The following is a 14,104-nucleotide window of genomic DNA, read 5'->3' as shown; positions in this document are numbered from 1 at the left end:
ACTCACAGTTTCTGACCCAAACGACTATTTGACTCAGGTCTGCTTGAGTGTAGCAAGATATTAGAACCCCCCCCAGACTCCGCCCACCGGGGCGAGCGATGCGTCCAGTCGGTGTGACTCGCCCCGCGTTGTGACGTCACAGTTATTGTGTGATGGTCTTTGTTCGATCCAGAGCAGGTGGACCTGTTTGATCCGCCACCCACCCAGTTATCATGCAAAGATGTCAATGGTTGTTTGAGACCCCCCCCCCCTCCTTATTCTCATCCAATTGTATTAGCTCCACCCCCCCCCTGTACTGGAGTCCTTCTGAGGGACAACGTGGTGAGAGGAGATTGTGTTTAGGAATTAATGTAACAGAAAAGAACATGTCACCAGGATTCAAAGGTCTCTGCAAAGATGATGATGTGTTCATGTACTCCAGAGCCCTCGCCCCCCCCTCGCCCCCCTCTATCATTCCGACAGTTTTCTTTCTCCAAAAATGCATGAGTTTCTTTTCTGTTTTCTAAATGTCATTCTCGTGTAATATAAAAGTGAAACAGCTTTTCAACCACCGACTCCTGGTGTTTGTGTTCACGTTCCTCTGCTGCCCTCACAGGCACAATGCGGCTTTATGGAACCAGGGAAATGGCCTTAGGATACATTTTATTTCTGCTCTTTGTCCTTTAATCCCATGAACAAAGACTTGATAAGTGATCAGTATTTCTTAAAGCCAATTTATTGGATTTCAATTCAATCACGCAACCAAGTAATGTAGCAGCACAGCTATAATTAAAGCATCATGAATATTCTGCTACAAGCCACTAATTCTGATGGTTTAAGGCAAGTTTAACAGTAAAACACATTTCAGCAACAATGAAAGTCAAAGTTCTCTACCAATGCAATTAAGAATAAAAGAACATTTAACATAAAAACAGTGATTCAAGAGCAAAGAGAATGAAATAAAAAGTACAGTTTTAACTTTGTAAAGACCTCAGATAATAACTTGTGGTACTGAAGGGAAATATGTCCACTGGTTCCTGTCTCCGTCCAGGTGAGTCTCCCTCTGGTTTCACTGCATCTGAAGAAGATCACATGAAGTTATTCCTCAGAAACGGAAGCAGGAAGTTGTTTTGAGTTGCAGCAGATTGACACCTGGCTGACCTTCACACCTGGTCCTCCTGCTCCTCTGGGTCTTCTCTCTGTGCTGCCATGTCTGAGAGGTCCTCATACTCAGGATGAAGGTCCATCTGATGGAGAGACGATGAGAGTCAAAGGCCTCAGAGAAGCAGTTCAGATACAACCGACCCTCGGCTAAGCCCCTCCCCCAACGCACACTGTACATTCCTACGTTAGCAACCGTAACTAGGGACCAGAGGCCTTTAGAGGGTTGATGTCACTTATGGATTAAACATGTGGAAGACTGAATCCATCAACGACCAATAAAAACTCCTTTGTTTGCTCCGAGGTAAGATGCTAATGACGTTAGCTAGCTTAGCATTCAATTCAATTCATTTTATTTTGTAGAGCCCAAAATCGTAGATTACAAATTAGCCTCAGAGGGCTTTACAGTCTGAACACATACGACATCCTCGGCCCTGAAACCCTCCATCGGCACAGAGAAACTCCCCAAACAATGAAAAAACTCTTCCAAGAGGGAAAAAGGGAAGAAACCTCAGTGAGAAGATCAGAGGAGGATCCGTCTCCTGATGGACAGACTACAATGACGTCATGTGTACAGAATGAACAATGTATAATACATGAGACTATATGACAGGAAGGATGAATATAAATTATTCTCATTAATGTGTGATGTGTGAGATCCTTGTTTGTTGCTGGTGTGAAACAACAAGTACAACTAGAAACGTTTGCAAGACCTTTAGTTGTTGTGGCTTAAAAGCATCCCAACAAATATTAAAGAAAGGACTAAAGCTCATATGAAGCATTCCAACAATAACATTAAGCCTGCAGGAGAACATGCAGTGTGGTTTGTTGCAGCAAGACTCTCTACGATGACCCTTTGGTGAGTTCTGTCTCTGAGGACAAATGTCTCACCTCCACAGCCTCTCTGGACTCATGTGGTTCAGTGGTGGAGCTCACAGCTTTCTTATTCCTGCATTCAGTCATAAAACAAACAGATACACAAATAGAGTCAACAAATAAACCTTTATCTTCACTATTGAAAGACCTTTTCAAAGTAAAAGCTCAGTGAGGAGGAGTTCTAGTTGTTTTACCTCGTCCACAGACAGAAGACAAGCAGAAGAATCAGCATCACAGAGACCAGAGTCCACCTGGTGATGTGAATTATCCTTGTTGTTCTACCAACAGCTGGAGACACACAGTTATTAGACAAACAGCACGTTACCTCATCAGAAGGACTTGATTCATGGATAAACGTGCAGGAGATGCTGTTTGTTGATCAGACGATTCCTGTCATGGAGAAACTCACCAGACTCAGTAGTGATTATGTTGCTTTTAAAAAGGTTGTTTCACTCACATTTCACATCGATAGAGATGAAGTCAGACGTCTTCCTCCCCAGCTGGTTCTCAGCTGTACAGGAATAATTTCCAGAGTCAGAGGACTGGATGGAGCTGAAGACCAGCTGAGGTTCTTCACTGAAAAGACGAGGGTCTGACGTTCCATCCTCCTTGTACCAGGTGTAGCTAGCTGCTGGGTTAGCATCAGCACTACAGGTCAGAGTCACTGAATCGCCCTCCAGCATCTCAGCAGAGGGACTCACTGACACAGAGGGACGCTGTGGACCATCTGGTGGAGACGTGAATAAACATACTAAGAGGTTAGAAGATGTTAGCGTAGATAGTTGATCATTTGAATGAATACTTGTGTGTCTTTCTCTCAGACTATCTCTAGTATTCATCACAGCAGCTGTCACAGGTGAGACTCCTGCTGGTGTAAAGTGACAATAAGCAGCCTTTAATCCTTTGTAATGTTCATATCTCCACACATTCTTCTCTTTAGATGCTGCTTGTGTCCTTAGCTGAGTCTGTCCTCTCACTTCTAGTTGTTGTAGGAGTTATTGATTGTTTCCTCCACCAGCTGACACGTCACTTCTACTTATGTTCTGGAATAATTCACTTGAGTCTTTATGAAAATCACATTATTCTGTCTGCTGATGGTTTATATTTGTGTTTCTATTAATAAGAGAATGACATAAATAAAGATCTGTGTCTCCTTTAACATTTAGACTCCAGTGTGTTTACAGCTGTGATTAGAATCATGTTGTTGTGTCAGTGTGTGAGTGACTCTTCTACACGTAGACTGCAGGGGCCGGGGATTGAACCAGCAACCCTCTGGTCAGTGGATCACGGCTCCACCTCCTGAGGAACGTTGTGCTTCATCTTTTTGATGCCTCTAGTTTACATGCAGCGGTCTGGTGCCTCCATGTGAGATGTTGTTGAAGCTCCACAGGCCGACACAGTGGAGTGAACTTACACACTGCAGGAGAACTGTGATCATAAGATCCTCCTAAATAACAGGAATATCTGTCTGTAGAACCAGAGGAGACTAGAAGAGAAGATCCTGTCTTGATGTTCTCTTCATTCTTGTACCAGTAGTATTCAGGATGATCAGATAGAACACAGCTGCTGTGACACGTCAGCTCCAACCAGGTAGAATCTGATCTTCTCACCTTCACTTGGAGACCTGAATCAGTGAATATTATTTATTAAAGTGTCAACATTCACAGAAGACATTTATACTCTAGTTTTCTAGATGTTGAACATTTGTAGATGATTAATATGTGAATTAAAATGTTACCTGTGACGGACAAAGTGACTCCAGGTGAACCAGTATATTTCTCTCCTGGTTTGTTTGTCATGAATGTGAGTTTGTACTCAGCTGAGTCGCTCTCTCTCACGTCTGTGATGATCAGATAACAACTCTTACTACTACATCCATACTCCACACGGCCTGAATACTCAGAGTCTGTTGTCAGATCCACAGGTTCACCATCTTTCTCTTTAGTGAACCAGAATGTGTCCTTTATATCAGAGTAATATATTCCATATGGGTATGTGAATTCACATCTTATAAACACTTCTGATCCTTTTGCAGCACAGACGTCAGTCTGATCGTAATTCACTCTCCATCCATCCTGACTCTGTATCACTGTAACACAGCACATCAGGAACCACAGTCACACTCAGAACAACATCACAGGACACACTCTCATTGGTAGTTTACTGAAGAGAAAAGATATTATGAGAAATATGAAAATCATTGAGTTTATAGAAAGTAATGAAAGAGTCCACGATGTCCACATGGACTCTGCAGCTGGAAGGAACAGCGACGTATTGAACCTGTGGAGCTGAAAAAGCTCAAGTTGAAGTATTAGAAGGGTTTGGTTGATGAGAAGAAGAGTGTCTTTGCTCTGTGCTCTTCTGTCTGTGGTCAGTCTGCTGCAGAGTGGAGATGGAAACTGTAGAGAAATGCAGAACTCTGAGGGGAACGATACTGTGACATATAGATTAGTAGAATATGAACGGCTCCTTTGGGGGGAAAGTGTGAAAATACACGTGTGTCTGTTCAGGCAATTTGGCCGCCATTTTGACACAATTGACATAAGCTTTTAGCTGCATTATTTAATCAAACAATGGACGACTATGGTAACCATGGTAACCACGGGGGCAGATGCATTTTCCGGTCGAAACCACATCAAATGCCCAGATACCTTTATTAACACACGTATGATTAATTAAATCACCCATCTGCACGCCAACGCCTTTGACCCTTGTATGATAACATGCAAAATAATAGGATGTGCCCTCACACACACACACACACACACACACACACACACACACACACACACACACACACACACACACACACACAAACACAAGACACCGCCCATATTCGCTCAATTTTTGACAAAATGGCGGCACGGAAACGCACATTTTCACACCTCCCCCCTAACGTGACAGTTATGTGCTGATTAGATCACACGTCACTGATAAGAAGTGTTTTAAGACTCGACTGGCTTTCAAAAGTCAACAAAAAATAAGAAATAGAATTTTCCAAAACAATATCTATTTGTCTAAAACCACAGAATGTGACTTTTCAGCATCCGGCATTGAATTAATTATCTGTGACACGGATCAAAGCTACAAAATGTCCCTCAAAGAGACACTGAACAACCAGGAAGAGAATAAAAATGACCACAAATACACAATAAAATGCTCCAAAAAGAAGAACAGACGTCGTCAGAGACTCGGAGTGAATAACAGCCTCTAAATGTGGTCTAATGCAAAGAAACGCTGCTGAACGATTAGAGGAAGTTCAACAGAGACAAATTATTCAGAGCATTTCTTCTTTGTTAATGTTCATTTAGTCATTATTTGTGTGTGATGACATCAGACCTGTGTGTGAAGTAAAAACACAGCTCCCTGTGTGTGTGTGAGGTGTGTAACGGCCTCACAATATAAATGTAGAAGTACAGTACCTTGTACAGAGAGAAGGAAGACGACTAATCCACCGGCTGATGGACTCATAGCTGCTCCTCTGTGTTCAATCAGCAGATCAGAAACTCTTTATTCAGTAAGTCACCAGAAACACGTCTACATTAAAGAGGAGGCTGATGTCTCTGAGGTCAGCTCGTCTCCTCTGGAGTTGGTAACAAGCTGCTGTTCAACACCCAGCAGAGCTTCCTTCCTCTTTCCGTCATTAGTATGCATGAGTTGCAGAATAAGAAGCTGCTTTAATGTTAACGTCTTACTTCTGCTAAAAGGAAACATCATAAAAGTGTTGTTAATATGTGAAGATCATCTTGATGAACCTGTAAGCAGCATAAACGTCTCTTCATTCTCTGTAATAATTCACATTAAGTGAAAGGCTGCAGTGTGACGTCCTCCTGTTAGTTTTTTTTGACTGCTAAACGTCAGCTACCGCCACGGTACAGTCCGTGGACAGGCCTGAATGTGGACCACTTTGGGCCAGGTTGCAATACGTCTGCAAGCTGAATAACAGCCTTCAGTCAGTATATCAGGCGTTTCCCTCGGTTACCAGTCGGTCGGTCGATGAACCAACCAAAGAGAATGAAGATACTTCTGCTCTGTTTTCTGAGTTTGTCAATTTTAATGTTTCATGTTGGAAAGACAGTTGTTGATTCAGGTTGTTTAGACCACATCACGTGTCACTAAAGACAACCTGCACAATCAGTATGTATTACAGGTATCTAACCACATTATGTGCTAGATAGAGAATCAGTAGGATTGACCTTCTGGGGACAATGAATTCAGGGTGTTGTACAGTCAATACTTATCACCAGGTGCCATCTCTTTAAAAACCTCAACCATTACATTACATTTAGCAGACGCTTTTATCCAATTACACTTTAAACCCGTGGCTTTTTCACATTTTTGCCCGGGGAGCAATTAGGGGTTAGGTGTCTTGCTCAGAGACACTTCAACATGGAACATGGGGCAGCCTGGAATCGAACCAACAACCTTGTGCTTCCCAGCACACCTTCTCTAACCCCTGCGCCACGACGACCCCCGACCAGTGTTTTTGGGTATAAATCGACCTATTTTGACACACACAGACGCACACTCACACACGTCACTCCTCGGTGACTCCAGTCACTTCGGACCAAACCGCTTAGTTGTTAAAAACCCAGCGCTTCTGTCAGGGATGTTGCGTGGGGAAAAAGGCAGGACTCAAACGCAGAGTTTGCGGGGAAAAAAAAGGACTTTAATAGTCAAAATGCAAAAGGCCAACGGGCGAAAACACACAGAAACAGGGGGCAAAAAGGCAGGCAGGAACGAGGACCATCCAGGAAGATCGACAGGGACATCCGTGACAAAAGACAATGACGCGACAAGTGACACAAGAGACACACGGCTTAAATACACAAGGGAGGTGCAGGTGATTGGACACAGGTGGAAACAATCAGAGGATGACAGGACAAGGCAGGAAGTGAAGTTACCCAGGGAGACAAGAAGCAGAAAACTACAAAATAAGACAGGAAATAGAACCACACCGTGACAGATTCATGACGTTCTGCATTGCCTCTTGATGTTTTCCCCCTGAAACATAATTAAGAGTAAAAGATCCACAAGCCGTTTTTCCCCATCAGCTCCAATCCAACCATCTGTGACTTTGTAATTCCAGCGGATTGGAACATAATGGGGACACTTTAAAAAGTGCCTGTTCAGCATAGTGTTTAATAACAACATTGTAATTAGTTTGATTAGTTTGCAAACTCTTGGTTTTGTCTTGAAAGTGGCAACAGGATCAGGAGCATAAACTGTACACAGGAAGTCAATGTAGTTACCATAGCGACATGCGGACTGAGGCCTCTAGTTTGGCATGTTGGCCGTTTTAGTTTGTGACTAAATGTTGAGACCATAATAAATCAAGAGAGTCATTTCCTCATAGACGTCTATGGGAGCAGAGGAGTCGCCCCCTGCTGGTCACTACAGAGAAGTAGAGTCATTTCCTCATAGACGTCTATGGGAGCAGAGGAGTCGCCCCCTGCTGGTCACTGCAGAGAAGTAGAGTCATTTCCTCATAGACGTCTATGGGAGCAGAGGAGTCGCCCCCTGCTGGTCACTACAGAGAAGTAGAGTCATTTCCTCATAGACGTCTATGGGAGCAGAGGAGTCGCCCCCTGCTGGTCACTGCAGAGAAGTAGAGTCATTTCCTCATAGACGTCTATGGGAGCAGAGGAGTCGCCCCCTGCTGGTCACTACACAGAATGCAGCTTTAACGCGATCTGAGAGAGTTCCACTCCTCGCTGACTTTTATGGAGAAATATACATTTAAACTATTGCAAATTCCAACTAAGCACTCAGAGACAGACACACACGCACATCCCTGACAAACCACGTGTGACCACTTGATCGAATTTACAGAGCAATAACAAGATAAGAGCTCTCTCAATTTCATTTGGATTCCCACTAAAAGAAAAAGGTAATTGGCGCAGAGAGAGAACTGGTGGAACGTATACAGCCAATTAATCAGAGCGATAGTTAAACATGTGTTTCCTTTTAGTGCCGCACAATAAAACGCCCGTTGAGAAGCAGGAAAGCAGGCGGGCAGCGGAGGGTGGGGGGGCCGCAGAGCTTGACATGCAATTACCACCTCCCCTGTCTGGGCTCAAGCTAAAGGAAGCTAAGCAGAAGGACGGAGAAGAAGGGAGGAGGTGATCACAGAGCTCAGGACCTTGTAGGTGGTCAGAGGGAGGTGTGCTCACCGCGTTCAATGGAGCTGCATTGGAGGGACCCACTGACGTGGTTATGCACGACATTCAGAGGGTAAAGTTCTCATGTTCTCACTCCCACCCCTTCAAACACACATTGAGCCATGATGCTCTAGTGCTCCTCTAAATGGACCATCATTTACTGAATGAACATCATGCTGTACTTGAGACTAGAACTCATGTTTACAATGTTCACCAAGGGAATAAATCAAGAGAGAGTTATTTTCTACCACTCCTATGGCACCAGATGCGTCGCCCCCTGCTGGTCACTACAGAGGATGCAGCTTTAACTCGTGAAGTTTTCACTTCACTCTGCAGAACCAGATACTTGTTTCTACCTGTGACCAGAGAGGCTAGTTTCTAATAGAACGAGAATCTGCAGCCGTGATCGCTGCTACATGAGACTGAAAACCGGCACAGTGTTTCTTCGGAGAGAATGCAGCTTTAAGAAACTTCAAAATTCAAGTTTGAAACTGTGCAAAAAAACTTTCAAGTTCTCCAAAGCATTTTTCTGTTTTGCTGAGTTTCTGAAATCCTCTTTCTCCCCCTTTCTCTTCCTCTCTCTCCCTCTGCCTCTTTGCTGCCGTGGTTCGAACACAACGCCTGTCAAGACGTCATGTCGCTTTTGTTTTTGTACTTTTGTATGTTGTTTTTCACGGGCGTCGCTGTGCTGGAGTTGGTAATAAAGCCGCGGGCCCCCTGTCGGGCCACCTCGCCCCCCTTGGGGAACCAATGGTGCCTGGCCAATGCTGCGTCCTATTGGCTATTACGAAACGCCACCGCGGTCACATGACTTCATGTCGGGCTATAAAAGAACTCCACCGCGGTCACATGACTCGTCTCCACCACTACGCTAAAGGAACTTCAAAGTTCACGAGAGGGGCGTTGTTTTAAATCAGACAAATAAACTATAGAATGCCTGATTTCGGACCCATCAAACATTTAACACGTGTCTTCTCTCTGCCGTCCACCAGGGGGCGACTCCTCTGCTTGTATAGAAGAAGAACCACATATTTCTTGTATGCTCGACAGGGAACCGATTGGGATTCCAACACCTGGTGACCGTTGTCAAGCGCTGCTTGTTGCCTTTTCTTTGTGAGGATTATAAAAACACGTGATTGCATCGATCACACGGCCGTGGGACCAAACTGTACTGCCGGCCTTCGCCCGTTGGCCTCCCCCCATCCAAACCCCTTCAGGCCGCTCAGGCATAGCTTGACTGACAAAAAGGTTCATCTCTTTGCTGATCTGCTAATTGGCCACGGTGCTCCGCTGCGACCTCTTCGGCGACATCGGCAGCCCCGGCGGCTGCTTTTCCCAGCGTGCACCATCCCCTCAGGCCCGGCGCACGGAGCCCTCTACCTGGCCCCCGGCGAGGGGCAGATGTGAACAGCATCAAGCTCCCGACCTCCGCATCTGCCTCGTCAGCCCGTTAATTACCGGCTCACATCTGCTGGCTGTGGTGAAGAGGCGTGAATGTGCAGAGGAGCTGCAGAGAGCTCTGGATCCTTGACAGATGGGTAATCACTGTAGAGATAATAAGAGATGGATAATAATAAATGAAATACATACAGATGTGTTACATTAGTGTAATGTTTGTTCGTAGTATTAGAACCCTCACATTCGGATAAGACCGGAAAAGGAAAATCAAAGCTTCATGTAGCAACGGTCCAAAACTGACATCACGACAAACGGAACGTCTCTGATCGTCATTCTTGCGTCCCAGAGCTGGACTCCCACGTTGGACGTTTTAAAAGCAAGAATCATTCCATTTCCTCTCCTGCGTTTTCCGTTTCAATGTGTAATGAACCATCTGAATAAATCAACCCAAATGTGATTGGAGCGACGCGGCACACGGCCACACTGGCTGAATCCTGAGGGGGGGCATTAGCATGGAGAAAGCATCACAACAGAGAAGAGGTACGACTTCAATCAGCTGCAATTTGTTCCCAGACCAGTGCACATGTGCACATGGTATTATTGGAGGAGAGGGCGCAGCCTCTTATCAGTGAACCATGATGTCACCATGTCCACCTGTCAGTCAGTAACATTGCACAGTGCTGCTCGGCGAGTACTAGTACGGTAGTAGAAGTAGTAGCAGTGTTTTTATTGTCATTACACACAGTACAATGCCTAAAGTATACATACAAAGTAGGAGTGTTTGAAGCAGATTTGTGCAATTCTCCTTCTGCTGGCTTTAATCATTTCTTTCCTCTGCACTGGTATTTACGTTTTTTAGTTTCTGCAAGTCATCTAAAAAACATGTCACATTGTGATAGAACGTGTCCCTTCAAATCCCCGGAGATTACTGCGACACGTGAGTAAAGTTTCTATTTCAACTTCTCTCATTTCATAGTCAGTGAAAACTTCAGTAATGAAGGAAATATTGATCACATATTTTAGGTTATATATATATATAGATTGTGGCACTGCAGAGACCAACAGCGTGTTTATTTGTCTCATTTGTCCAGGTATACTGGCTGCAGAAGGAAATGGATTTTCCCGCAGAGGACCCCTGGAATCCAGTTCATGTGCAGGAAGCTTTCTCTGCAGACTTTGCTCACTCGGTGCCTTGACTGAACAACATAAGGACACATCTTTATTGGGATTGGACGTTCTGCAGAGTGAAGTCAAAACTTCATGAGTTAAAGCTGCATTCTCTGTAGTGACCAGCAGGGGGCGACTCCTCTGCTCCCATAGACGTCTATGAGGAAATGACTCTACTTCTCTGTAGTGACCAGCAGGGGGCGACTCCTCTGCTCCCATAGACGTCTATGAGGAAATGACTCTACTTCTCTGTAGTGACCAGCAGGGGGCGACTCCTCTGCTCCCATAGACGTCTATGAGGAAATGACTCTACTTCTCTGTAGTGACCAGCAGGGGGCGACTCCTCTGCTCCCATAGACGTCTATGAGGAAATGACTCTACTTCTCTGTAGTGACCAGCAGGGGGCGACTCCTCTGCTCCCATAGACGTCTATGAGGAAATGACTCTACTTCTCTGTAGTGACCAGCAGGGGGCGACTCCTCTGCTCCCATAGACGTCTATGAGGAAATGACTCTACTTCTCTCTTGATTTATTCCCTCAGTAAACATTGTAAACATGAGTTTATGGTCTCAGTCTCTAGTTTCAAGTCTTCTTCAACACAGCATGATGTTCATTTAGAGTCAAACAGACCATAACCCAGGGGAGGCTTTAGGGCGGGGCAACACGCTGATTGACAGGTCTCTACCAGAGACATATACAAAAAAACAACCAATAAGTGACGCCATGATGACTCATTCTTACATCGTCTATTTCTGCGTGTATTCTTCATGTATCAGGGTCCACTGTTTCATCCTTGTCATGGGGGACTGACTGGGGTCCGATACAGCCACATGTGTCTGTACGGTGGGAAGCGAAGGCCGTACGTGCTGATAGCTGATTGGACGCAGCTGTGGAAGCAGGTGATTGGACCAGATGGTCTCCAGAAGAAGATTAACATCCAGAGGACGACCACGTCGCACATGACACATCCAGAGGACACCAACAGTTTTCATCACATTCAGGTGAAACGCAGGTTCTACTTCATTTACAACCTGCTGGCTGATCTTGAAATCACTATGAAAACTATTTCCTTGTTTGATGATATTTCTGAACGTCCACACTTCCACGTGTTTGAGTGAAGAAAGAAATCTCTCAAGTTCAAAAACGTGGGAAGTGAAACCCAAACTACCCGCATGTCTGAACGCAGCAACGATGACAAATTAGCAAGTGTTTAAAATACCTCAATTTAACTTCTTTGCAGAAACAAAAGATGCTATTGTTAAGACTAAATGTGACGACCAGCTAAGTGTTGGTCACACTTCTTCTTATTTAAAGAAATGATGGTGGGAAACAACCAATAAAACCTCCCTGGTGGGAATAGAAATGAAACGCACACGCGTGTGCAGTGTATCTCACTCCTGCACACCCCGTGTTTATGTGCACGTTGCCACATACCGTGTGGGGTTACGCCTTTGGCCCACGCTTCACATCCCGCTCCGCATCTCATTCGAAACACGCTCGCAGGAGCGGAGGCTCCCCGTTATCTCCTCCTGTCACGTCCGCGGCCCATCATCTCTCTCCCGCCGCATTACATAACTCACATAACCCTCTTAAGGAAGGCCACGCCTCTCGGGGCAGAGCGAGCTGTGGCCGCTGGATGCCGCAGCAGTCACTCAGTTTAATTTCCAATAATGGTTAAAATCCCAACATTCCACCGGTGGTGGGGGGCCTCAGTAGAGAGGTTGGGGGGGGGCTCCGTTTTATCTGCGATCATCTGCTGCCCTGAGCTTCTCAAGGTCTCACCTCACTTCAAAGGTGGTCTGTTTGTATTGAAAAGGGAGAAGCTTGTCTCCAATCACACAAGTCGAATCTGAATATAATAAATGTCCTTTGTTTCCCTTTCAATGTTTTCATTTTTCATATCAATCAGCGTGTAGCCCCGCCCTAAAGCATCCCCTGCTTTATGGTCTATTAGAGACCTGTCAATCAGTGTGTAGCCCCGCCCTAAAGCATCCCCTGCTTTACGGTCTATTAGAGACCTGTCAATCAGTGTGTAGCCCCGCCCTAAAGTATCCCCTGCTTTATGGTCTATTAGAGACCTGTCAATCAGTGTGTAGCCCCGCCCTAAAGCATCCCCTGCTTTACGGTCTATTAGAGACCTGTCAATCAGCGTGTAGCCCCGCCCTAAATCATCCCCTGCTTTACGGTCTATTAGAGACCTGTCAATCAGCGTGTAGCCCCGCCCTAAATCATCCCCTGCTTTACGGTCTATTAGAGACCTGTCAATCAGCGTGTAGCCCCGCCCTAAAGCATCCCCTGCTTTACGGTCTATTAGAGACCTGTCAATCAGAGTGTAGCCCCGCCCATTGGAGGCTCTTACTTCCTGTTTCAATGATGGGAGGCGCTGTAGTTCCGGTTTGTTGGGCCGTGTAAAATGAACATCAATATCTACCTCATTACCTCCATGTTTCCCCCCGTGGTCCGGATGCTGGTCCCTGGAGGACGGAGCGACTGGACCTTCAGTCCCTTGAGATGTCAAAGCTCGAACAGCTGTAGGCTGAGGGAACGTCTCCATTAGAGAACATGGCGGGGCTGTCTTCTGGGATGTAGTCTGCTGATGGGGGGGGGGGGTAGCTACAGGAAGTATCTAGTGAAGACTTTAAATGGAGGCAGGGGGACGAGGAGACGAGGCAGAGCTGGGAGTTAATGATCTTTCTGTATGCAAAGGCCACGGTTCAAAAGGCAGTGGGATGATGGGAACCCCATTAACTCCATGACAGAGTCTGCCTCGGGTAATAGTCTCCCCCGGTCTCCCTCTGGTCCTCGCCCTCCTCCTTTTCTCCCCGGAATGTCTCTCTTCTTGTTTTTACTTTTTCCCCGTCTGGGCCTTTTTTTCGTGCGAGTCTGTCAATCTGTCAAAGCGTCTGACCTTTACCAAGCGAAGGTGATGGTTCACTGAATGCTTTGACTAATCCACGTGTTACTCCAGAGAACCCAATTAGTTTGCCTCCAATGAGCAAACGCTCGCAAAAAGAAGGGTTTGTCAACTAAAACAATTTCATCAGGTGAAAGCTAACGCTAACGCTGAAGCACTTCGAGCCAATGACCCACGTAGAAGGCATTGAAAGAAAAGAGCTTCATCGTGTGCGTATCACCGGTTTATGTTGAATTGATGTCAAACTCGACCAGCAAGGGCGGGGCTCACTGTGATTGACAGGTCTTCACAGCGGCGTTGTCCAGTTGGAGCAAGTGGGTCTCGGGATAGACGATGTCACATGTGTGCAGACTGTGAAGCCCTCGGAGGCTAATTTGGCATTTTTGGCAATTAAACCAATTGAATTGAATCTTCTTCGTCGTGTCACTTCTGGCTGTAAAAAAGCAAA

The 14,104-nt window shown here is 45.6% G+C and overlaps 1 protein-coding gene across 2 annotated transcripts; it reads right to left on the bottom strand.

Annotated features, from left to right (window-relative positions):
- Window positions 1-699: 699 nt before the first annotated feature.
- On the bottom strand, window positions 700-5,591 carry LOC120814928 (transmembrane and immunoglobulin domain-containing protein 1-like). Of its 2 annotated transcripts, none has more exons than XM_078079878.1 (6): window positions 5,439-5,591; window positions 2,474-2,743; window positions 2,211-2,304; window positions 2,032-2,089; window positions 1,141-1,226; window positions 700-1,057 (listed from the first exon to the last, which is right to left on the bottom strand). In XM_078079878.1, exons 1-5 carry the CDS (start codon window positions 5,485-5,487, stop codon window positions 1,143-1,145), a joined length of 555 nt encoding a protein of 184 aa, XP_077936004.1. In that variant the 5' UTR covers window positions 5,488-5,591; the 3' UTR covers window positions 700-1,057; window positions 1,141-1,142. The 2 variants fall into 2 exon arrangements, with proteins under 2 accessions (XP_077936004.1, XP_077936005.1); XM_078079879.1 differs by lacking the exon at window positions 5,439-5,591 and adding an exon at window positions 3,431-3,634.
- Window positions 5,592-14,104: the final 8,513 nt, after the last annotated feature.

The sequence above is a fragment of the Gasterosteus aculeatus genome, chromosome 9, assembly GCF_964276395.1.
Source record: "Gasterosteus aculeatus chromosome 9, fGasAcu3.hap1.1, whole genome shotgun sequence".
NCBI classification, from domain to species: Eukaryota; Metazoa; Chordata; class Actinopteri; order Perciformes; family Gasterosteidae; genus Gasterosteus; species Gasterosteus aculeatus.
This window is presented reverse-complemented; position numbering and strand designations above follow the sequence as displayed.

What these genes read in the sequence shown, in the direction of transcription:
- LOC120814928 (XM_078079878.1), bottom strand. Translation starts at nt 5,487, where the DNA reads ATGAGTCCATCAGCCGGTGGATTAGTCGTCTTCCTTCTCTCTGTACAA. An exon ending in CTTCCTTCTCTCTGTACAAG is followed by an intron (nt 2,744 to 5,438) that starts GTACTGTACTTC and finishes CGTCTCCACCAG; the next exon opens with ATGGTCCACAGCGTCCCTCT. An exon ending in AGTCCAGAGAGGCTGTGGAG is followed by an intron (nt 1,227 to 2,031) that starts GTGAGACATTTG and finishes TCTCTCCATCAG; the next exon opens with ATGGACCTTCATCCTGAGTA.